We start from the raw sequence: 26,623 nt of genomic DNA, 5'->3' as shown, positions 1-26,623 counted from the left end.
ATCAATTATCTTTTCTCACCACAATGGAATAAAACTAGAAATCAATAACAAGAGGCAACTCAGATAATACACAAACACATGCAAATGAAACAACATCCTCCTGAACAACCAATGGTCAATGAAGAAATTAACAAGAAAATTTAAAAATTTCTTGAAACAAATGAAAATGGAAATAGAACATAACGTAATTTATGGGATAAAGCAAAAGCAGTACTAAGAGGGAAGTTTATAGCAATAAATGTCTATATCAAAAAAGGAGAAAGACTTCAAATAACCTAATGATGCACCTCAAAGAACTAAAAAGGCAAGAACAAACTAAACCCATTTGTAGAAGGAAAGACATAATAAATATCAGAGCAGAAATAAATGAAATTGAGATTTAAAAAATTACAGAAGATCAACAAAACAAAAAGCTGGTATCTTGAAAAGGTAAACAAAATTGACAAACCTTTAGCTAGACTAATAAAAAGAAGAGAGAATCAAATAAATAACATCAGAAATCAAAAAGAAGACACAACTGAGATCTCAGAAATATAAAGTATCATTAGAGACTATCATGAACAATAATAAACCAACAAATTGGAAAATTTAGAAGAAATAAATTCCTTGATACACGCAATCTACCAAGATTAAACACCACGAAGAAATAGAAAACTTCAACAAACCAATAATGAGTAGCAAGATCAAAGCCATAATAAAAAGTCTCCCATCAAAGAAAGGCTCAGGGGCAGAAAAGCCCAAGATAAGACCCACTGGCTTGGAATTCCAGCCAGCTACCATGAACAGCATTGCACCTCCCTAAGAAGGAGCTCCCAGGGGGAAGGGCAGGCCATATCTTTGCTGTTTGGGTGCCATAGCCATTCCAGCCTTCAGGCTTTGGAGAGTCTGAATTGACTCGTGGTGGAAGGGATCTCCCAGCACAGCACAGCTGCTCTACCAAAATGTGGCCAACTGCTGCTTTAAGCGGATGCCTGATCCCACTCCTCCTCACTGGGCAGAACCTCCCAACTGAGACCTCCAGCCACCTCTGTGCAAGCTCTCCAACCCACAGAGATCTGAATTCCCCCTGGGATGGCTCTCCCAGAGGGAGGGGGCAGGCTGCCATCTTTGCTGTTACGGTGACTTAGCTGTTCCAGCCTTTGGGCTTTGGAGAGTGGAAGCCAACCCAGGGCAGAAGGGATCCTCCAGCACAGCATAGCTGCCCTGCCAAAATGTGGCCAGACTGCTGCTTTAAGTGGGTACCTGATTCTGTTCCTCCTCACCGGGCAGGACCCTCCAACCAGGGGCTCCAGCAACCCGTGCCCATGTTCTCCAACCGACAGAGATGTGAATTTCCTCTGGGACAGAGCTCCCATGGGGAGGGGCAGGCTGCCATCTTTGCTGTTAGGGTGACTTAGCTGCTCCAGCCTTTGGGTTTCGGAGTGTCTGAGGTGACTGGAGGCAGAAGTGGACCCCCAGCGCAGCACAGCTGCTCTACCAAAACGTGGCCAGACTGCTTTTTGCCTGATCCCGTTCCTTCTCACGGGGTGGGCGGGACTTCCCAATTGGGGTCTCTAATCATTTCCTACAGATGCCTTTGGGTGGGCAACAAGTCCATGACTCCTTGGGACAAAGCTCTCAGAGAGAGGGGCAGGCTGCCATTTTTGCTGTTTCATAGCCTTCACTGGGGACACCAGTTCTGGAAAATCTGAGGTGATGAGGGACTGGAGTGGGCCCCAAGCAAACCACAGCAGCCCTACAGAAAAGCGGCCAGATTGTTATGTGGGTGCCTGTTCCCATATCTCCTCACTGGACAGGTCCTCCAGGCCTGGGCCTCAAGCCATCGCCCCCCACACCCCCCACTCCCGCCACCCCCGCCATCCCCACCATCCCCCATCACCCCTGCCACCGCCACCCCCGCCAGAGCTACTGAGCCAGCACCAAGTGAGCAACTCCCCAGACAGAACCTCTGGGGGCAACAAAAAATAATTCTTTTGGAAAATTTTATGAAAACAATTTTTTTCACTTAAAGTCCTCAGTGGATTTCCTACAATAGATAACAAAATCATTTTCCAGCCAATTCCTCACTGCTTTTCTCAAATACAAATGCTATGTCTAACAGAAAACATGAATAATTCTACAACACAGCTTATTTCTTGGGTACTAGAGGGAGGTGTACCATAAATGCCCATTTACAATGTCTTCTGCACAGGTGTGCAAAGAGTTAATGGTATCAGATAAATCCCATAATAATAGAAATAAAGTTGGCATAGAATTCATATAAACATTAAAAAGTATGTATTTTGTGCTACCATGATAACCTCTGAAAATTCATTTCTGATGAAGTCTACTGAATCAAATTAATGTCTTGGTACCTTGTTTGATAGTTGGCCATAACAGTATCACACAATTACACAGAACAAAAAGGAAGTGATAATGTTCAAAAATAAGTACCTTGGTTCTGAGATGTTACCTGTATACCAAGAACAATGAAGGTACTTATCAGTGGTCATTCAAAAGTCCTTAACTCACTGCTTCTCTGAGAAATACAGGACGTGTTAAATTCATGTCATTTCCTCAGGCACCTCCAAGTTCCTCTCCAGTTCTTCCTTACATATTTCCTATTTAATATGACTTAATCATATTTAAGTCACCTAATATATGGAAAATAGGTTGAGCAATGCTTGGCACATAGTAGTCACTAAGTATTTATTGTTATCATTATCGTTATTACTTCATGTCTTACAAACTTTGTATGTCACATTCCCTGCAGAGATTCTAAAGTATGATTTGCTTTAGCAAGTTCAACCCAGTGCTTCCAGGGGAGAGAAAGTCTAATATGTAAAGCATTTCTATATTACATTGTTCTTATTTAAGACAAAACAGGCAAATCACCTAAGAAGTTATCAAAGTGATCAAAAATGCACTTAGAAGATTTGTTGGGGGTACCTTTAGATAAATATCCCCAAGCTATTACCTGAAATAAGTGTTGAGAACAAATTAAAAGTAATATTTGATAACTGTACTGAAAAAATGCACTGATAAAACAGTCCTATCCCCACCCTGCATTTCCTTCACACTGTGGCAATCCATTGCAACATTATTAAAGTATTTCAGTGTATATTTTATTTTTGTAATAATGAATCTAATATTCTGTAATATCCTTTGGTTTGTTATATATCATTCCAACATCATTCATTCCATTCACTTAAAGCATCATCTTCACCAGGCATTTCTGTTGGTAATTGGTCAAGAGAAGTTGAATCTTTGTATCTCACAGAACTCTGCTCAGATTGTACCTCAGGTGTAGAGGATTTTGCCCCCCAGAAAGCCTTGACTGCTGCCCTGGAAGAAAAAACAAAAACCAAAACCATCATATGAAGTGAAAACTAAAACTGAATAGATTTCTATATTTTCTATGTATAGAAATATATATATATGTGTGTGTGTGTGTATTACCTGTATGTATATATTATATATGGTACAAATATATATAACCTGTACATATACAAATATATATAACCTGTATACATATTTGTACCTGTTTATGTATTACAGGTATATTACATTACAGCTATATTACAGGTATATTATAAAGGAAAGAGAATATAAATGTATTTATGACTACTGAACTGTATACTTTAAAATGGTAAAAATCATAAATTTTGTATTCAAATTTTTTCTCAATAAATAAAATTTTAAAAAATTATAATGATAAAAATTACCATTCAAAAATGTTCAGCATCTACACTAAGGTTACATGACTATACCTACTCAGGAAAAAAAATTGGAAGGCTGATTTTTAAAAATACTTTTACAGGGGTAGGGGGTCTGGGACATACTCAAAAAAATAATTCTTTTGGAAAACTTTATGAAAACAATTGTTTTCACTTAAAGTCCTCAGTGAATTTCCTACAATACATAACAAAATCATTTTCCAGCCAATTCATTGTGATGATGCATCCAGCTGATGCATCATAAACTAAAAATGAATAATGAATAAAAAGGCACTTCTCAAAGAAGAGGTAATATATAATATATATGTAAATATAGTATATATATTATATGTGTACATATAGTATATATGTATATATATTATATATGTAAATATAGTATATATACTGTATACAGGTCATATGTACTATATGTATATATAATATATATGTGTATATAATATATATGTTATGTATGTATTATATATACATCCATGTAAATATAATATATATTACCTCTTCTCTAATAAGCGTTTTTCATTCATTATTTTTAGTCTGTGATACATATATATTACATACATGTGTCTATATATGTATACACATACATACATATATGTATATGTATGTATATACATAATACACGTTTGTATACATATACGGTTCAAATATATGTGTGCATACACGGTAGAAATATACATATGTAATATATATGATGATATTTATAATAGTTACATGAGCATTACACCCTGGTAAGCCTGAGGGCTCATATACATACATACTACATATATATGTGATGTATGTAGTATGTATACATCATATGTAATATATATGCATCACAAACAAAATAATAAAGACACTTCTTAGATATGAGGTTATATATGTTATACATACATATATCTACATATATATTATATAACCCATATATTATATACTCATGTATATTATATATTATATATAAATAATATATACTATATACATATTTGGTACACATATATGACCTATATATGATATATGTATATTGTATATACATTATATGTACATAGAAGATATACATATATTGTATATACAATATATGTACATATATATAAAACATATATATTACCTCTTCTCTAAGAAGTGCCTTTGTATTCATTATTCATTTTTAGTTTGTGATGCATCAGCTACAAATCGATAGTATATGAGCCCTCAGACTTACCAGGGTGTACTACTCATGTAGGTATTATAAATATTGTCATACAAATGAATTAGTAGGTTACAATAACCAAGTTTTAGAGTTGAGAGAACCACAACTGGACAACACAAATATTCACTAAATAAAACTTTTTAAAGCAATTACCGTGTAAAATTGTAAAAATTGCATTTAAAAGCTCTCTCATAGTTGGAGAAGCAAGTCATGAGATTGTTTTAAAAAGCATCTACATAAAGAGACGGGGTAGCCTGAACTAGGGCAGTCACAGGAGTAATGAAAGGAGATGGACAGTTTCAAGGCAACATGTAGGAGACATCACGGACAGGGCTTTGCAATTCACTGGATGAGGAGGGGGAAGAAGAGGATGTCAATCAAGGGTGATGATGCATTCCACTATTCACCTACCAATTTATGATTATGAAGATCAATAAGAAAATTATAAATACACAGATAATGACTCCTATGGTCAGCACAAAAATTAGGGCTGCATCAGTGGCTGGTAGGCTTGATCTTCTCATCTGCAATTCTAGAGAAAACACACAAACCTAATGAGTATTACTACTGAGGAAAAGGAAATGAATATCTAACTTAAAAGTTTATATTTGAAAAACAACTCTAGAAACATAAAGAAATGCTTAGTGCAGAGAAAATTATTAATGATCTTGCTCTGCATGTTTGAAATGTCCTTTTCAAACATGAAAAAAGTTAAAAGAATTTGACAACGAACAGCCTGTATTACCACCATCTAAATACTACCATTAATATTTTAAAATTCATCTATCCATTCCTCTATCAATTCATTAATCCATCTTATTTTTTATGCATTTCAATATAATTCGCAAATGTCAGTACACTTCCCCAAAAATTTTTCAGCAAGCATATCGTTAACTGGAGTTTAATATTAGTTTTTTCTTTGAAATAAAATTTTCACACAAAGAATTGCACAAAGATCTTAAATGTACATTTGCTTAGTTTTGACAAAGGCAAACTCATATATGTAACTAAATGCTAGTCAAGATATAGAATATTACTATACCCCAGAAAGTTCCCTTGAGCCTCTTCCTAATTAACTCCTTCCTCATCCTCCAGAGGCAACAAGTATCCTGATTTTCTTTTCCACCATAGATTAGCTCTGACTATTCTAGAACTACATATAAATTGAAACACACACTAGGTAATCTCTTGTGTAAAGATTTGTTTACTTAGAATAATGTTTTAGAAATTCACCCATACTGTTATATGCAACTATCATTTTTTTATTATTACTAGGTATACTCCACAATTTGTTTACTCATCCTCCTACTGATGGATATCTAGGCTGTTCCAGTTGTGAGATACTATAAATAAAGCTGCCATGAACATTCTTATACAAGTCATTTTGTGAATATATATCTTAATTTTTGGCTAAATGTCTAATAATAGAATTGCTGGGTCGTAGGGTAGACAGATGTGTGTTTAGCTGTCTAAGAAACCATGAGAACTTTCTCAAACTGATTGTACTGACTGTACAGGTTTTATAAATGTTTTCTACCAGATTTTGGCTTGCCTATTCATTATCCTCATGATTTTTGTTAATGAGCTGAAGTTTTTAATTTTGATGCAGTCTGATTTATTCAGTATTTCCTTTTATGGTGATTGTTTTCTGAATTATGTCTAAGAAACGTTTGCCTACTCCTGAATCATGCAAATAGTCTCCTATATTTCTTTCCTAAAATGTATGGGTTTAGCTTTTACACTTAAGACTATGATACCTCTATAATTTTTATATTTGCTGTAAGAAAGGAATTGAAGCTCATTGTTTTCTATACACATATCCACATACCCCGACCCCTCTCTCTTTAGGAAATGGGGTCTTGCTATATTGCCCAGGCTGGCCTTGAACTCCTGGGCTCAAGTGATCCTCCCACCTCAGCCTCCCAAGTAGCTAGTATTATAGGCACACACCACTGTACCCACCTCATGCACCACTCTTACCTCAAGCATTCTCTCCCATATCTCTCTGCTCTTTCAGCAAATAAGGTTATCAAAGAGACAAAGCCAATCTACCATATGTATTATAGTATTGCTACATTGCAAACTGGTAAAAAGCCAATTAACATAGAATATTACTTACTTTGTGAATTATATAGCTTTATTGTAGCTCTTTTATGACCCCAAATTCTGGAATCATAAAAGATTCATGGAAGAAAGAACTACAGAGATCATCTGATCCAACTATTGCATTATACAGATAAGTAAACCAAGGTCCAGGGAGGTTTAATTTGTACAAGGTATATTTTGACTATTTAAATACTTTGATTTTGATAAGTACCACTCTGTCAGAACTAGTCTTCTATATGAGCAATCTCAACTGCTTATTTTTCTGGATTTGTTTCCCTATCTGTTAGACATCATGGAGAATAAGTTTCCATTTTGCCTAGTAATTCTAGAGCTATAAACTCAAGTTAGGGATCTCGCTAAATAGTTCCAAGTATGCTAGAGAAAATACATCTATATTTACGTTCCAACATTGTTGGATTTTTAAAAATCTTTTTATTTCAAAATAACTTTAGATTTACACAAGTGGTGGCATTTTGGAAACTTAAATAAAAAACACCTTTCAGAACTGAAACCTGACAAGGAGAAACGCAAATTTCATTTATCCATTACTCTGCAATGTTAGCTGAGAGAGGGTGGAGAGTGAGGGGCATGAAGATTTTATTTATTACAACAGTAGTCTTGCAAGGGTCACCTAGACTATTTTTACAGGTAATGAAAAAAATAGGCTCAATTTCCTATTGAAGTATTTAATGAAAAATAGGCTAAATTTGATGCTGTCACCTTTTAGATAAACTAAGCTTATGTACTTATTAGTTTCCTAGGACCACCATAACAAAGTACCACAAACTGGGTGACTTGAAAACAACAGAAATGTATTGTCTCGCAGTTTGGAGGCTAGAAGCCTGAAAACAATGTGTTGGCCGAGCCATGCTCTCACTGAAGGTTCTTGGGGAGGATCCTTCCTTGTCTCTTACAGCTTCTCAGCTTCTGGTAGGCTCAGACATTCCTTGGATTCTGGTAGCATAACTCCAATTTTTGTCTCCATTTTCACATGGCTGTCTTCTCCCTATGTCTGTTTCTCTGTGTCTTCACCTGGCATTCCGCGCCCCACTTTCTGTCTGTGTTTGTGTGTGTGTGTGTGTGTGTGTGTGCGCGCACAAGCATGCCCAAATATTCCTCTTCTTATGAGGGCACCAGTTATATTGGATTAAAGGCCCACTCTGCTCTAGTACAACCTCATCTTAACTAATTACATCTGCAAAAAGTCCTATTTCCAAATAGAGTCACATTCTGAGTACTTCAAAGTGTCTTTTTTAACAATGCCTAATTACGAAAGACAACTATTGTGGGAGTGAAAAATCTGATATTTAAGTGAATGGATGAGAATTTTTCACTAGGGAAACCATATTTACCCTAAAAATATCTCAATTACATATTTGTTTCATGCTAGTACCATATTGTGTAGACATTTCTAGCCAAAACATTTGTTTGATTTCTAATCAGCCAAAGGGGTCTGTTGCAGTGGTGTACCCAATTGTCATGTTTAAAGAAATTAATAGATACTGGAGTGTTTTTAAAATGTTTTGTCATTCAATCAGTGCACGTACTGAGATGGCAGAGCTATCCCACCATTCCTGGACTGCTGCTATGAGAGAGAGAAGTTAACTTTGTCTCAATAAAGGCCTGATATTTTAGGGTCTGTGCTCCAGCCTTTAACATATACATTACCAAATGCATGCTCCCTTCTAATTATGAGAGGAGCTAACCACACTGAATTGTCCTAACAGGGACGAGATAGTAGGACAAAGACTGAGAATGGCTCCACACACCTTTAATATCATGAACGAGGGCTAGTTGAGATATTTTTTAGCTTAATGATGTTTTTATTCTCTTGCCTTTTTTAGAGCTTTATTGAAAATGATCCTTTTAACGACACCTGATATCCCAATAGAGGAATAAGATTATTAGCTTTCACCATGAAGATGTTTCTAAACTCATTAAACAGCATATCAAAGAAAGTTTAAATAGTAGTTTATTTTTTAAAATCACCCTAAAATATTTTAACCTGTTTTCATTTCAATAAAATGGTTACGTTGTGCGGTATCTTTAAACTACAGCAGAAGCTCTTTGTGTTCAGAAATAGCTTCAAGAAGTCCAAAAACTCCTTTAAAGTTACATGCAACTTTTGGCATATTTGTGTATGTGGACATTTTTCTGGAAAAAGGATCCTGAGCCTTGATAGGATTCTGAAAAGAACTTGTGACCAAGTCCCCACATCCCTAACAACAAAGTTGATAACAACAATTAAAACAGTTAAGAGCAGCTGAACAAAAGGAAATAATTACCTGGATATGTAAGCCATCATAGATTAAATTGAATATAGGCAAATGGATCTATCTCACAAGGAAAATATGGTTTCTAATACGTAAAATGACATTCAGGACAACATTTGCATTTTGTGTATATACATTTTTGAGAACTGTATTAGTGCTTCTTCAAAAAACATTTGTTTCAAATATATAATTTTTAAAGAGACATACTTTGACATCGTATTTCTTAATTTTATTTACTTTACTGAATGAAAATTTTCATAAGCATCCATGAGAATTCCATTTATCCATTTTCACTTTTATAATGAAAGTAAAAGCAAGAATATAATTCAAGTTAGAGGACTGTTCTCTGAAAACACTTAAGAAATACACCAGTTTCCCAAAGTGAGGAAATTGTGACTACTTTGTGAAAAAGAAATTAAGTAGTATCTTTTAGAAAAGTCTAAATGATGTAAACCAGTGGTTCTCAAAGTATGGTCTCTGGACCAGCAGCAACAGGGAAACTTGTTAGAAATGGAAATTCTTGTTCCAGTCCCATCCCAGATCTACTGAATCAAAAACTCTGGGGGTAGGGCTAGAGACTGGTGTTTTAACAAACCTCTAAGTGATTTTAATGCTCTTTAAAGTTTGGCATATAAGCAAACCAAGACATTGCTGGACACTTACCACTGCTCGTATAGACTGTGAATTTAATAGTTGCTACTATTTCGTTATTATCCAGTGTGTCACACTCGAAAGCCAAGGGGTGACTTTCCCTGCGTACTTCTATGATTGCTGAATCATTTACAAGTACAATGGATTGCTATTTAAAAAGAAAAAAATAACAAAGTATCAACATTCTTCATGTACACTTACCAGGAAACAATTTATTTCCCTTAAGGAAAGGAGGGTTACTGTCTCTCTTAGCCTAGTTGAGTAATTAATGATCTACATGGATTTTCAGTCACACAGTCCAGACTTCAAATCCCAACCCTACCACTTCCTGCCTGTGTGACTGTGGACAAGTTAGTTACTTACTTGTAAAAATGGGTATAATGATAGTGATTACCTCACAGAATTGTTATATGGATGAAAAAAGGCTCTAAAACTCAGTGTCATGTCTGGCACTTAATAAACCCTTACTTAATGTTAGCCACTGCTATCATTATACAACTCCTATACAAGCCAATGAAAACCTTCCTTCCGAAATGGAATACTTTGTAGAAAATGGACGTTTTAAAGTTCTGATTATAGCTGGCCCTTAGACTTATGTAAAGTTTAGTCCTAGTAAATAATGAAAATTTTAAAATTCCAAAATAATAAAGTTGTATAATTCTTAACTTCATTTTGGCAAACTGCTTTTAAAAAGAAAGTTTTCTGAAAGCCATCAGAACTGAGAAACAAATTTTATCACTCACTAGAAAGCACCAGGTTATATCCATTCATTACTCACTTGGTCTGGTCTTAGAAGTTTCCACATATATTTGAAACGATTTAAGGGAGATGTGTGAATACATGCCAATCTAACACTTTCAAGACTTTCTGAAATTGGTTTACCCCCTGAAAAAAAATTAAGCACATAAATACCATTGGGCATTATAAATTGCTTTATACACGAAATTACTTTTTTTTTTTCCTGAGACAGGATCTGGTTCTGTCGCCAGGCTGGAGTAGAGTGGCATGATCTTGGCTCACTGCAACCTCTGCCTCCTGGGCTCAAGCCATCCTCCCACCTCAGCCTCTCAAGTGGCTGGGACTACATGCACATGCCACTGTGCCTGGCTAATTAAAAAAAAAATTTGTAGAGATGGAGGTTTCACCATGTTGCCCAGCCTGGTCTCAAACTCCTGAGCTCAAGTGCTCCTCCTGCCTTGGCCTCCCAAAGTGCTAAGATTACAGGTGTCACAATACTACTTTAAAAAGCAACCTCCAGTTTTAAAAATCAACTATATGCTGGAAGTTATCAAACATAATTAGGAGTTTGAGTGTAGAGGAACAGAAGACTGATAGGTACAAAGATAAAGTCACCAAAAGAAGCAGGTGAGGAGACACCATGGCTCTCTGCTCCTTATGCAGAATAAGTTGTAATTGACCTACTGATCTGTTAGACTAAACTATGAGATCTATTAGTGGCTTCCAATGTACTGGTTAGGGACTCCCATTAGAGATACTGAAATTTCAGAACAGCGTAATGTGATATGGAACAGCTGTCAAAGTTCCCATTTTAAAGTCTACCAATCTACTGACAAAATGCCATGACCAAAGCATCAAAAGCATTTCGCCACAGGACAGCCTCAACTATAGAACCTATATACAGTAAGCCTCCAGTGTATTATAGAGAATATATGTTCGATTTTAGATGTCTCTGAAAAAATGTGAAGCAAAATCAGAAAGTTGCTCAGAACTATAACTGTTTGAAGAAGTGGAATTTAAAATTTTATGATTTCCTTTGAGTATGTCAACTGGTTGCCTCCTTCTACTCAGTGGCAACCTGAGGTGAAAAATATTTCCCCAGAGTAAACTCTTGCCCACAGTCTCCCTCCAATACATAATTCAACTCACAGCCACAATCTATCGGTCCACGGCATTCTTCTACCCGTACAACACACTTGGATTCACCACCAGGGCATCCATTTGTTAACATAACTTCTCTAACACCAATACCTTTGGTTTAAAATTTAAAAAGGCAAATGTTAAGAAAAAAACTGATTCCAGAGTGTCTTCACTTTCCCACCTAGGTCTTTTCTTAAGACTTTTCTTCTAATTTCAGAAATTAAGTTTCTAAATTCAGAACGATAACACTTAAAATTTTTTTGGCTCTTCATTTTGAATTATTTCCTAAAACAGCATTTTCTGGAGTGAGTTACATGAAACACTAGTTCCTCTGGTTACCATAAGAAAAAGGATTCCATGATCATACACATTTGAAAATGTTACATCAAATGAAATTAAAGGGACCGCTTTACTACGGAATTTTGAGGGAACTTTTAATACGCTAGTAAATTAACATGCTATTGTGTACATTCGCATTGATCTAAGATGTAAAAACATTTTAACATCTTTAAAATCAGAATACATTTACAATTGATAACATGTCATAAATTGGCAGTATTTTTCCTTTTTAGAGTACATAAAATGTACTTCTTACAGTCCATAAATTCGTGGATTTGATGGAATACAGTGGTATACAATATTTCCCAAATTTATTTGACCATGGAACTTTTTGGGGAAGCATGGGGAAAGTTTCTGGAGGAAAATAAAAAATCACATTTTAGCATAAATGATGCCTTTAAATATTTAGATTCATAAAATGTCTGTATTAAATATAGAGAGGAGAACATATTACTGACCAAATCTCCATTTCCAACAAGATGCTCTCTTTAGATTGTCACTTTTTGTAACAAGAACTTAACTCTCCTAACTGATCTCAGAATTCCAGAGTTGGCCTCACATCACCACAATTGAGAGAAATAACAAAACATGGGATTAGCTACATGTTGAACCGTGTCCCATGTTAAGACAGGCTAAGAAAGAGTCCATTTTTATTTCCTTAACTACCAGATTTCCTCTTCCAGCCCCTCTACGATGTTATCTTAGAGGGCAAAGGGAAGTTGATGACTAGAGGTGTCTTATAACTGCTTCTCCAACTTGACAGTGCATGCAAGTTACCTGGAGATCTTACTAAAATGCAAATTTTGATTCAGCTGTTCTTGAATGGGTTTGAGATTCTGCATTTCTAACAAGCTCCCAGGTGATACTGATGCAGTCTGTGGACCACACGTTGAATATTAAGGGAGAAGGCTACATACGAAACAAGAAAATGGAAGGATGGAAGGAAGAAGGTATTTGGTTAAGAGAGATGATGGCTGAGAATGGCTGAAGTATGGCTCCACTTGAATTTATCAAAGTTTTTTTTTTTTTTTTTTTTGAGACAGAGTCTTGCTCTGTTGCAGAGGCTAGAGTGCAGTGGCGCGATCTCAGCTCACTGCAACCTCCGCCTCCCAGGTTCAAGCAATTCTCCTGCCTCAGCCTCCTGAATAGCTGGGATTACAGGCGCGTGCCACTACTCCCAGCTAATTTTTGTATTTTTAGTAGAGACAGGGTTTCACCATGGTGGTCAGGCTGGTCTCGAACTCCTGACCTGGTGATCCGCCAGCCTCAGCCTCCCAAAGTGCTGGGATTACAGGCATGAGCCACCACGGCCAACCTGAAAGCGTCTTTAGAAGCACAGCCTTAATTCCGAAGTAATTAACATGCTATTGTTAATATTTTTAAAGCAGGTTTTTTGTTGTTGTTTGTTTTGTTTTGTTTTTGAGATGGAGTCTCGCTTTGTCGCCAGGCTGGAGTGCAGTGGTGCCATCTCAGTTCACGCAACCTCCACCTCCCGGCTTCAAGCAATTCTCCTGCCTTAGCCTCCCAAGTAGCTGGGACTACAGGTATGTGCCACCGCGCCCAGCTAATTTTTCTGTATTTTTAGTAGAGATGGGGTTTCACCGTGTTGGCCAGGATGGCCTCGATATCTGGACCTCGTGATCCACCCGCCTTGGCCTCCCAAAGTGCTGGGATTACAGGCATGAGCCACCGCGCCCGGCTTAAAGCAGGTATTTTATGTATTTATTTATTTAGCTAAATACAGTTCACTGAGATGCATGTAGGTGTGGGATTTTCTGTAATACCAAGTAACACCTAAAAATCTGCCTGGATATAAAAGAAAACTTTTTGACTGCTAAAATATTGTTTCAGAAGTTTAACAGAATTTTCATCAAGGCATTTTTCTCTTCTAGTTCTAAATTGGAAGGTTTTTAACATTTTCGGCACGAAATATTGCTTTTCCTAGTTAATTTTTTTCCTTATAACTTATTACCATCTGATACATTACATGTTTTACATATTATGTGTCTGCTGTTACTAAACTATACATTGCTTGGGGGCAGAGAGTTTTGTCTGCTTTGTCTGCTCATATCCCTAGCATCTATAACGATGCCTGGCACATAGTAGGCAAATAATTTAAAAAAAAATAATCATTTGAGTGAACACAATTTCTAAACTTGTCTTTAAATAATAGAAAGCAATGGCAATTACTTGAACTGTCATAAAAATAATTCTCTACCTGTGAAAATTTCCGAAGTTAGCAGCTAAACAAAGATGTAAACCACAAATAAGTAATTGCAGGCTTACTACATGGATTTTTCTCATTTTATGACTCTTGACTTACTAAGAAATTAAGGTTAAAAAAAAAACAGGTTAAAACAATTTTAAGAGATAGAAACAATAGTGGTTGCCAGGAGCTGGGAGGAGGGGGGAACGGGAAGTTAGTGTTTAATGGGCATTTTAGTTTGACATAATAAAAAAGTTCTCGAGATGGGCGGTTGTGATGGTTGCACAAGAATATGAATATGCTTAAGTCAACGGACTTGTACGTTTAAAAACGGCTAAAATGGTAAGTTTTATGTTGGGTATACTGTACCACAATTTTAAAAAGCTTCTCCAAATAAAAACAATTCAGGTGTAATTTTTGACACTGCCACCCCTGCAAAATTCATTCTGATCTAGATCTGAATGGATTTTGTCTTCTTATCCTCTGATAATTGTCCCCTTTTCCCTCTCATCACTATTTTCTTTCCAAGGCAGATTCTATTTAGAAGAAATTTAATTTGATTGTGAATTATCTATGGTCTTCTCAGTACCCTGGTCTACAGCATTGTTTCTCAAAGGATAGTCCTCTAACTAGCAGCATCAACTTCATTGTAAACTTGTTAGAGAAATTTTATGTCCAATTTCTACCCATGGAATGATCAGACTAAGTCATATTCTTTGAATATTATCCTCCCCACAAAGCCAATACATCTTTTCTCCAAAACATGACACGCAAATTGGAGAAATGTAGAATTTAGAATGGACTATTACAAATAAGCAAATTCTTGATAAATTTGCCAACACAATATGTGGGAAGACATCTGTGAGATGCATTGGAAAATCTTTTATCTTCTGAACATCTGTGAGATAGAGAAAATTTTACTTTAGTGAAGGCAGTTTATGTGCCAAAAAAAAAAAAAATACGGAGCTGGCTTAAAATAAGATTTAGAGATTATAAACTGAAAATATCTTACAGTTTAAAGCAATCACCCTGAGTTTTGTGTATACATTATAGTTATTAGAAATAAAAATCCATGAGAGATGCATGAAAGTACACAAGTTACAAAGTTGCACACTATCTGCTTTTACCTTTCCTCCCCCGCAAATTACAACATGGTTTATTCATCTGCTCCAAGCTACTTACCACATGTAACGGTGCACATTCCGAATTCTACTTCTTTGACGACATTCCTATTTGGAACTAAACATAAAGGGTAAAGATACATTATTTAATTGTATGAAAACTTTTCTAAGTGAAACACCTCTTGCTTGGAGATGAAAGACGTGTATGATATGGGCAGCAGACATTTTTTAAGTTTTCCATTTAAATCAGAAAACAATGCCATTCTGAGTACTGTTATTGTCTAACTCAAAAGAGTCTCAAACCTCTAAAGAAGTCCATTAAATTAGGAAATAACCTAATAGGAAGGTTTATATTTAAACTTTGTATATACCTTAAAAATGCTTTTCATCAGTTGATATATAGTGAGTCAAAACTTGATAGAGGGTCTCAGAAAAACACACAAAGCCCTATCTGTTGTAAAAACCAATGTTTTCTATTCTCTATTTTCCAAAATTGAGTGTATAATTTCCATTCAAAAAGAAGCCCTTAACCAGTGTTCATTAAAATGATAAAAGTTATAGATTAGTTCTACTCATTTCCCAGGTTAAGATGGTAAATTTAAATATTTCTAAGAATTTATTTCAACACTTTACAAGGTTAGTATAGGAATATATCACTATTTAAGAAATTAAGTGTTGTTGGTTCTAAATCATGTTTCTCTTTTTCTAATCATTTGAAGTTTGGCATAGAATTCCACTAGCTATAGTATATAAGCAATTCTTCAGCTCAAATTAGGACGAAAATCTCAATAGAAAAAATATAAAGTGAGATGTTAGAAGATGACTTTCAAAAGGCATTGTACCCTAGGACAACAAATCGCATGGAAAACACATTGAACTGGAGTCCAAAGAGCTGCTTCTATCACTAATTAGCTGTTTGCATTTGAGCAAATTTAATTAAATGCTGTCAGGCTTAGTTAACCCTTCTGCAAAATTTGGAAAGGAAAATCCTTCTCATTTGATTGCTGTAAGAATTAAATAAGGATAATGTGTGCGAAAGCATTCTATAAATTGTTTAGTACTACAAACATACTTAAGATATAATTACCCAATTTAAACTCATTTTGTACTTATTAATTTAATGGTTTTTTCCCCTATTTTGATAACTGTAAAATCTCAAAATAGCTTCATAAACACTACTATTCTGTACTTAAGAGCACCACATATAGTTTTTTGTTTTTGTTTTTCCAAGAGAGTCTTGCTCTGTTGCCCAGGCTGGAGTGCAGTGGCATGATCCCGGCTCACTGCAACCTCCGCCTCCCAGGCACAAGTGATTCTTCTGCTTCAGCCTCCTGAGTAGCTGGGACTACAGGCACATGCCACCACGCCCACCTAATTTTTGTATTTTCAGTAGAGACGGGGTTTCACCATGTTGGCCAGGCTGGTCTCAAACTCCTGACCTCAAGTGATCCACCAGCCTCAGTCTCCCAAAGTGCTGGGATTACAGGAATAAGCCACCGTGCCCCGGCCCCAGTATAGTATCTTGCATACTCAGTAAGCACCCAATGCACATAAGTAAATCAATACTGACTTTAAGTCATTTCTTTAACGAAAATAAATGATTTAGACTATCATGATGATCCATTTTGAATTGTGGAATGCTTAGATACCTTCTACAGACACATTATGAGACACAAATTAAAAGCCAAATCCTGAACATAGAAAACACGGCTAAGAGAATGAGTGCTGCACTACTTTTAAATATAAGCCTTTTTCAAAAACCATTAGTCAATCACTAGGCATTCTACTTTGGGAGAGTTGTTCAATTTCTTCCAACTTGTTTCCTTAAAGAAAAAAAAATGAGACTAAATAAGAAAGTCTCTAAAGTCCCTTTCAGCTTTAACATTCTATGATGTATTGAGTGTCCATTAGTTTACTCAGTAACTTTTTTTAAAAATGGGAATCCTACAATGGTGGGTCAGTGGAATTGTATGTAACTGGACTTCAGTTTGGCATTTGTCAAAATTTCTTGTTATAAACCTATGAGTGGTAAAAAAATATATGGTCTGAATGTCAGTAGTTTTATGTGAAACTGTTTAAACTCTAAGACCACAGTTGTTAATTAACCAGTTGGTGTCAACATGGTAGGAGTGATGTGTCACAGGGCTCTGTCCTGTTCAACATTTTTATTAATGACCTGGAAAAAGATGCTGTTATCATGCTGACTGAATCCAGAATTCTGCAAAGCTAGAAAGGATAGCAAATATATTTGATGATACATCTGGATCTAAAAGATGACAGGGTGAAATAATGGGCAAATCTAACAAAATGAAACCTTGTAGGAATAAAAAGTCCTTCACATACAGCTAAAAAGCCAACTGTCCAAAACTATTTTATGGGTGGTCTTAATTTGATAGGACAGTTAAAAACGAATGGAGAGTTCAATAGTGAATTCAATAGGAATCAAAGATGTGCAGAGGCTTCCCTAAAAATCTACTGGGTCTTAGACTACACTAACAAAAGCCTGGCATCCACAGTGATAAGGAAAATGATCTTGCTCTTTTAGTTGTGGCCAGATCCTGAAATGTTCTCTTCAGTTCAGGACAGCACATGGTAACTTTTGGTATATATCATCAGAGTGCAATTTTAGTTTTTCGGTTTCTGACAGTTGATTTGAAAGGTTGATATTTTATGACTTCTGTTCTTCCTTAGAAGTATTCCAAGACAAAAATAACATATAGTTACATTTGTATAGGATAAAACCCATTGTATAGACTACAACTTTCTATTTTGCAATTACTATGTAGGTCTATTGGCCCCTTTTTATAAATGTAAGGGTATACTTGTATAAAAGATATGATATATTTAAAAGGTATATTAAATGGTATACAAGGTATAACAAAAGTATAAGGATATAAATCTATTATCTTTTTTTTTTTTAAGACAGAGTCTCGCTCTGTTGCCCAGGCTGGAGTGCAGTGGCGTAATCTCGGCTCACTGCAAGCTCCACCTCCTGGGTTCACGCCATTCTCCTGCCTCAGCCTCCCGAGTAGCTGGAACTACAGGCACATGCAACCACGCCCGGCTAATTTTTTGTATTTTTAGTAGAGATGGGGTTTCACCGTGTTAGCCAGGATGCTCTCGATCTCCACCTTGTGATCTGCCCGCCTCGGCCTTCTGAAGCACTGGGATTACAGGCGTGAGCCACCGCCCCTGGCCATAAATCTAATATCTTAATGATTTTTCTTTATCTTGAAACATTGTGATATTTCATCATCCATAATGAAGGTATTGCTCATTATTTTCAACTACATTTTTAAATGACTAAAATTCAAAAATGAAAGAATGATTGGAATTGCCTACAAAAATAATGTAATGGTGAAAGAATTACACTAACACAAGCTATTTTACAACATCCCATGTTTTCATATTGCTTTGCCCAAGATATTGCATCATCTTTCAAGAAGATACAAAAGAAGTCTAGAGGTATCCTCCTTGTAGTCTATTTTTGGCTTTTATTGAACACAGTTGAGATTTCACAATTTTTCATTTTTTGCCAATAATGGCAAAGAGAAGAAAACTGACAGAGAAAAACATTTCACAATTATTGAACGAATCAGAAGATGAAAAGAGACAGATAACAGCACTTTGGATGCTAATGATGATGATGAAATTGATTGTATAAGCAAAATCTCAATGAGAGATGATGATTATCTTGGATGAATATACTAGATGAATTTTCTCTAACTTAAGAATTGATGAGTAAACATTATATTTCTGGGGATGAAAAGAATATATGGTATTATCATGTAGTTAGCCTGACAACAGGAAAGATTTAATCCTGAAATATACTGTGACAATAACTTGTGCCATACTGTTTCGCTAAAAGGATGTGGACAGTATTCTTTCCCTTTTTATAACATTTATGCACCAACATTTATTTGCCAAGGTTTGTAAATGAACATATTGTGATGAAAGATATGTATATAAAAGTGACTGAAAGAAAAGATTATGTAGAAATGAGTAAAATTCATTGGACCAATCATTCTAATTGGTGTTTATAAATCTAAAGATGAAAATATTTTCCAATTATGAAGAAAAGAAGATGGCTTTCTCTTCAACAAAATATATGCCTTTGTAGTTTTCAAAAGTGTTGGTTTTTTTTGACAATACAAGTGCAAAAAGAACCAAGATTAATGATAAGCTAGAATTTATTAACGATGCACTCAAAATCTGGAATCAGTATTAACATGATGAATGCATTCCAGGTTCATGCTTAACAGTTGAGCACTTAGTTGCATTCAAAGTACTTTGCCCAGTTAGAGTACATACACCTTCAAAACTAGGATATATGGAATAAAAATTTGAATTTTTCCATGTTTAAATTCTTCTTGAAATTTCTAACACAGTTGTTTTCACTATCCCTTTATTCTTATTTGTAAATTATTTTTAAATGACTAAAAAAAATTAAAGGTCCACTGGATAGTAAATGGGGATAACTGTTTCTACTGATCCACTGAGGGTTAAGGGGACAGTGCAAATTTCAATAATGGTTCTGGAAATTTTCAGACGTATAACACCTCAGATTGTTTAAAGTTTTGGATTCTCTCGCTCCCCAAGAAAAAGCACTTATGCATGAAATAGTATGTATTAAAATCCCAGAAAGTACATGGATTCCTTGAAGTCTGTAGATGAGGAAACTGTGACTCAGAGAATAAGTAACTAACCTACATTTTAATTTGAAGGTAAGACATTATAACTTTATTGCCTGAGTTTAGCCTAAATAATATTTAGCATTTTATAGCTAGAAGTATTTCTTGGCCAGTTTAATACTAAAATTGTTAATTCAATTACTTTAAAGAAGAGAATGAAGCAATAGCTACTATGCTTTAGAACGTGTTCTCTTCTTTCCTAGTCATCTTTTTCACATTTCCGAAATCAAGGATCTTTTTAAGCTCTCTGTAGTATAATGTTACAAGGCCGTGCAAACCTCGATCCCACTGTTAACCTCAGACAGTTCATTTCTTTCTGTTGGTGCTGAGGATCACTATCAGGAAATGAAAGAAAGGCTGGTAGACACAGCAGTCACTCGATATGTATAGACTGAAGAGATATGAGAATGCAAACAATATTAAAAGAATTGCAGCTGGGTCATTTAGAAGGGAAAGGAATAATCTTTCTTGAGAAGGCAGCAAACCTGCTGCTGACCTTCTACCTGCTAGAATGTGAGTTACTAATCAATATGACATGTACAACAGCCTGTCAAGTTTTATTGCTTAATGAGCCAGCAGAAAAAAAGCAAATGTATGTACCAAGCGGGGGGCTCATTGTTCCTTGGTTAATATGTAGCATCTAACAAAGCCACTAGCTGGATCCCTTGACAGGTGTTTTCTACTGCTCCATTCCTTTGTCCGAGGCTGCACATACCAATCAAACACCACAATAGAGAGGTGCTCAAGGCTAGGAGCTGCAGGAAGCTGCCATGGGGCTTCTGGGCAGTTTTGTCGGCATACTGGTCTACCTGGGTGTATCGTCATAAAGGGGGATTCTGAATTCCATTGCAACCCCAAGTGCAAATGTGGAAATCAAGCAACTTGGAACTTGAAAAAAAAAATCTACTATGAGAAGGGAAAGTGATGCAAGAGGAGTCAAAATGATTCCTCTTGTTGGAAGGCTACCTCCCACCCTGAAAAAAAATCTTTTTCCTTGTCCAAAGCAATATTTAGAAGTGTTTCTATAGCAATTTCTATATACTTGCTTATCTGTGTATCTTGCTGTGACCTGGGAGAATGAGCACATTCTTCTTCAAGGCCACAGGATGCAAGAAAGGGACAAACTCGGGGCTGAAGTATAAGAGAGAGCTCTCCTGACGTTAACACACATAATTATGGTTCTCAGGCAAAGAGCAGGCCTTTGCTCCGTCAACAGGGGCCTCCGCGTGCCCCCCAAGGGAGCTCCCGCCCTCACCATCCTCGGTTTCAGGCGGGGCGTAGTTCTCCGCGGTCTCGCTGTCGTTGTTTTCGGTCTCCTCCTCGCCCTCGCCTTCGTGGGCCAGGCCGGCATCCTGGACGGCAGCGGTGACGTTGGTCCCGCGCGCGGACTGGAGGCCCGCAAGGAGCAGCCAGCCGACAGTCATCAGCAGCCCGGCAGAGCAGCCCGTGCCCCTGGGGCTCATGGTTCTCGGCCCCGACGGCCGTCCGAGGCGCAGTCGCCGCCGCGGCTCCTGAGGACAGGTACGTCGAAGAGAGCTGCGACACCCCGCCCGTAGCCGCCCGGCTCCGAATCCCGTGACGAACCGTGACGCCTCAATGGTTGCCGGGGCGCTGCTCCGGGGCTGAGCGCCTGGAACTCGCGCGGAGCTGGGCTGCGAGGCGTGCAAGGCGGAACGCGACGAGAAGCCGCGTGCGACAAGTCCCTAGGAGAGGACGCCGCCCTTCCCCGCAACCGGAAGTTCCTTGCCCAGGGCGCCTCCTTGAGCGTTCCGGGTGCGGTAGGCGTTGCTGTCGGCTGCTCCTTCTGCCTCAGTTTATGGAGCGACTCTTCAGCCTCCTCGCTCACCCTGCCTGCTTTCTTCTAAGACATTTCTTTTTCGTACATAATGTTTACCCTTCCCCAAACTAGACTTCTTATCCCTCACATACTCTTCGTGTGACTTGGTTTCAAAATTTCTTATCCAGAATATCCAATGTGGGATGTATTGAGAAGGATTCGATTTCTTCTTTGGGATCAGAATAATAGACTTTGAGTAAGAAGAAATTTAGAAATCATCTGATACTCCAAGTCCCTCATTTTTAAGTGAAGAGATTAAGAATCAGAGAGATGAAATGACTCGCCCCAAAAATCCAGAAATTATTTACAAAGCTGGATCTCACAGTCATATCTCCCGAACACTTACTTACTCGATGATCAGTGATTCTTATGATTCAAGGTTAACGAAGAAGCCTTTAGTGGGGGTGATTGGGAGTTCAAGTGCTGAAAAGTTAGGGTTGACTTTTTTGATTCTGTTATTACAAATTTTACCTCATCTAGTAGTCACAATGTGGTTGTTTGTTGTTGTTTTTGAAAAGACATATAGGGTGCCATACTTTGAGGCTTAATGTTTAAATTCCTATGACAAGTGAGATGAAAGTGAACTTGCATACACTCTGGCTTTTGGAATATTTGAATACCTAGTCTCAGCAGACTAACAGATAAGGGGGGTAACAGAAAAGTATTAAGAGGTTCTTCAGAAACACTTATTTGTAACAAAATAGGTTGTTTGAAGCAGAAGTTGAAATTTTGTATTTGAATATTTTCTCCTGCAAAGGCTTCTAGTTTTGAAAACACAAGGACTGCTAAACACCTTCAGTGTTAAAGTTCAAATTGGTATTGGTGAGAAGTCTCTGGGAACATTTATGTCAATTAAAATACCTTCAAATATAGCGCTTGACAAGATGATGAGGGACGTTAACATGGAAAACTTAGATATGATCTTGAGAAGTAAAGGCCTTTGTTTCATGGCTAAATGAGTCAAAATTTTTCTTTTTTGAATCCTGAGAGAAATAAGTCAAAAATTATGCCGTCAAACACAAACTTTAAAAAGATGATATATAGTATTGTTGCTGGCAAATTGTTGAGTGTTTCAAAGTCAATTTTAGGATTCATTGCTTCCTGAAGATAGTATTAGCAGAGGAAGTCCCATAAACTCTAAAATATGTAATTTGACTCAAGGAAACATTAATAATCTAATAAATAATCACCTCCAAAGGGAGCCAGATGGGTCTCAAAGAGGACCTGAAAGATTTAACTCTGAAATAAAGACTATTAATATCTCTAATAGCAGCATTATAAATCACCTATAAAATACCGTGTTACTCATGTAAGTTATAAGAAAAAGTATAGTATCTGTCCTCAACAAACTTTTACTGTCTCTCTAGTACTCTCTGTAGCCACAAATAAATGAAAGATAAGTGTTTAGCCAGAAGGGCAGGGCACAGAATCTAGAGGGACTGACCCTACCCTGACCTGCAGATACTAAGGAGCAGGAATTCCACCCTCGATCCCTGATATGCTCCTCTGACCCACCTCATCCTGCCTGGAACTAAGCATCTCCACCCCCATCTCCAATTTCCAAGAGGTGGGGATTAGAGCCCAAACTCCTCTGCCCCACTCTGCCCGAACATAGCTCACCTATCTTGGTCTGACCTTACCTTGCTTGGCCTCATTTGGCATGTGGGAAAATCATTCCTCTATCCAGTCTCTGCACTACCTACCCTTGAAGACCAATTTGTATTCTGAAAAGGAAGACCAATTTGTGTATGTGTGATATAAGCACAAGATAATCAAGGCCTAAATAAAGGATTACCATAAAAATGAAAAGAGAAATGAATGTGAGAGAAATAACAAAGGAAGGATTAACAAAATGGAATGACTGGCTGCCTAAGCAGGATAAGGGAGTGAGGGAGGGAGCAAATAAAGGGAATTAGGAAAGTCAGTGGACATTTTGTTTAAAGGTTAAGTTGGAGGTATCAACAGAAGTCAAGTGAAAACATTCATTGGGCAGCTTGAGATGACCACATACCAAAAAAGAAGATGAAAATCACTGATACACGCTACAAGCATGAAAAAATACACACACACACCCATTCAGTTAATACAATGTTCTAAGTACTGCTATAACATTAGAAACTTTACAGTGATACTTGTGAAAATAATTATCTGTGAGATAAAATTGATTTTGGCTTTAATATGCTTGATTTGGTAAAAAGCATTCTCCATAGTAATCCCCCAGAGAGAAGGTTCTCAAACCACTCTTGTGATATTTCTAACCTTTAGGGGAGAAGAGGTTTCTCTTTTGGAGCAAGATCCCAGAGGCAGGATTTCTCCCCTGGCTTTTTTGTTTCACACCCTTACCTCTGTTGTGTCCTTATTCTGTGTCCATCACTTAAAACTGTATTGCTACACAATGTGGGAATTTTGTGGTAGAAACTGTAGGACACCTACTGCAGGAAAAATATAGGCATAAAAAATTAAAAAGCTGTAGGAACCCCCCTGGATTTTTGAATATAGGAATAGCAGCTTCAAATGGTTGGACTGTATCCTCTCAATAAAATGTAACTGCCTACAAAGGCCCTACCTCACTGAAGGTCTTCTTAAGTCAATAAGAATTTCCATGTGTTAAGGGAAGAGTGGTACCCATAAGATGTTCTATTTTAATAAGAAGAATTTTAAAAGCCATTGAAAATTAAATAATATTCTAGAGCAATGTGGTTGGCATTTGTGACAGGAATAAGTATCACATTGTGAATAAGTCTTGATAGAAAGCATATGGTACTTTCATATTCCTCTATTTGCAGGGCTGTGTAAACCACATTTTCTAAGATTGAATAAGGTCTCCTATCTGTAGTTATTCAGGTTATAGATGCACAGCCTCACTCAGCTACATGTGCCCAGATTAACACATGAAACAGAATTTTAGAATGTACCTATATCATTGAGTTTGCCCCACAGCTTTTGTGATCATATCTTTTGTTTTTTTTTTTACTTTGGGTCCATGGTAAGAACAAGTTCTCTCATTTCCCTTGGTTACTGAGGAACAAGGTCTATCCCACTGTCCCATTTCACTACTTCTCTACCAACTCCCACTCCAAACTCAACTGCTTTCCTATTTTGTCTCCCTAATACCCCTAAAATAGATGTGCCCCTTACCCTGCTTTCTAAACATGGATTCCCTGGTGACAAGCCTGAATTGTCCTAATTTCTGAACTCAAAGGTTCCCCCAGAGTCTCAAATTTACAGTTTCTCCATCTAACTCTACTCTGTACCACCACCACAGCACAAACTGTACAGTGTGTTACAACTCCCATGGTTTCAGGATATTTAACAAGCTATATAAAAGTCTACTACGTTTTGACATATACAGCACAATTATACCAGAGCTTTTACACTTTTCACACATGTAGATTAAGGAGAATCATAGAACTGGATATCTTTAGAGTCTTTAGGAATTCTTGCATGGAACCACTAAACATCAGATGCACCTAAATTATCTTAGGATTTTAATTTTACTTTCAACCGTCTAATAACACAGGACAGGCATTCTGGGGAAGAGTGCTTTGGAAGCAGGTAAAAATACAAGTTGTACTTCCCAAAACTCATAGGTACTCACCTTAAAAATTCTCTAGTTACTTTGAGGTGTGAGTAAAGATTTTGTTCCCAAATAAGATTTTTTAAAATAGCATTATTGAGACATAGGCCATACAATAAGCTGCACACATCTAAAGTAAAGAAGTGCAACTTAAAATCACAATGAGATACTACTTTACCTCAGCCAGAATGACCATTATTTAAAAATCAAAAACAATAGATATTGGCATGGATGCAGTGTAAAGGGAACACTTACACACTGTTGGTGGGAATGTAAATTAGTACAACCTTTATGGAAAATGGTAGGGAAATTTTTCGATAGTAGATCTATCATTTGTTTCCGCAATCCCAGTACTGGGTATCTACCCAAAGGAAAAGAAGTCATTACATAAAGAAGACAACAGGCACATGCATGTTTATTGCAGCACAATTCACAATTACAAAGATGTAGAATTAACCTAAGTGTCCATCAACCAATGAGTGAATAAAGAAAAGGTGATAAATATATTCACACATACCATGAAATATACCATCGAATAGCCAAAACAAAGAACAAAATAATGTCTTTTGCAGCAACTTGGATGGAACTGGAGGCCATAATTCTAAATGAAGTGACTCAGGAATGGAAAACCAAATACTGCCATGTTCTCACTTATAAGTAGGAGCTAAGTTATGGGTAGACAAATGCATATGGAGTGGTATGATGGACATTGAAGACTCAGAAAGGGGAAGGAATTTTTAAAAATTACCTATTGGGTACAATGTACACTATTTGGGTTATGGGTAGAGTTAAAGCCCAGACTTCACCACTATACAATTCATCCATGTAGACAAAACACACTTGTGCTCCTAGAGCTATTGAAATAAATTTTCTTAAAAAAAGAAAACGTAAAAAATAACAAAGTATAAAACCATCACCACAATCAAGATAGTGAAAATACCTGTCACACCAATAAGTTTCCTCATCCCCTTCTCCTCCTTATCCCTCCATCCTTGTCCCTAGGCAACTACTGATCTGCAAGAGAACATTTTATGGAGAGAACACTACTCTTCCATTAATACTTGTAAAT

At 36.8% G+C, this 26,623-nt stretch overlaps 1 protein-coding gene across 1 annotated transcript; it reads right to left on the bottom strand.

The window, feature by feature from the left end:
• Positions 1-1,975: 1,975 nt before the first annotated feature.
• Positions 1,976-26,623, bottom strand: SPACA1 (sperm acrosome associated 1). Its single transcript, XM_003822861.4, has 7 exons — positions 21,396-26,623; positions 15,511-15,567; positions 11,793-11,894; positions 10,684-10,790; positions 9,918-10,053; positions 5,287-5,407; positions 1,976-3,324 (listed from the first exon to the last, which is right to left on the bottom strand). The coding sequence occupies exons 1-7, from the start codon at positions 21,601-21,603 to the stop codon at positions 3,171-3,173; spliced, it is 885 nt and encodes a 294-aa protein (XP_003822909.1). The 5' UTR covers positions 21,604-26,623; the 3' UTR covers positions 1,976-3,170.

This window comes from Pan paniscus, chromosome 5, assembly GCF_029289425.2.
Source record: "Pan paniscus chromosome 5, NHGRI_mPanPan1-v2.0_pri, whole genome shotgun sequence".
NCBI lineage: Eukaryota > Metazoa > Chordata > Mammalia > Primates > Hominidae > Pan > Pan paniscus.
This window is presented reverse-complemented; position numbering and strand designations above follow the sequence as displayed.

What these genes read in the sequence shown, in the direction of transcription:
- SPACA1 (XM_003822861.4), bottom strand. Translation starts at nt 21,603, where the DNA reads ATGAGCCCCAGGGGCACGGGCTGCTCTGCCGGGCTGCTGATGACTGTC. An exon ending in AACTTCTAAGACCAGACCAA is followed by an intron (nt 10,054 to 10,683) that starts GTGAGTAATGAA and finishes CTTTTTAAATAG; the next exon opens with CAATCCATTGTACTTGTAAA. An exon ending in ATCTTCATAATCATAAATTG is followed by an intron (nt 3,325 to 5,286) that starts GTAGGTGAATAG and finishes TTTTTCTTCCAG; the next exon opens with GGCAGCAGTCAAGGCTTTCT.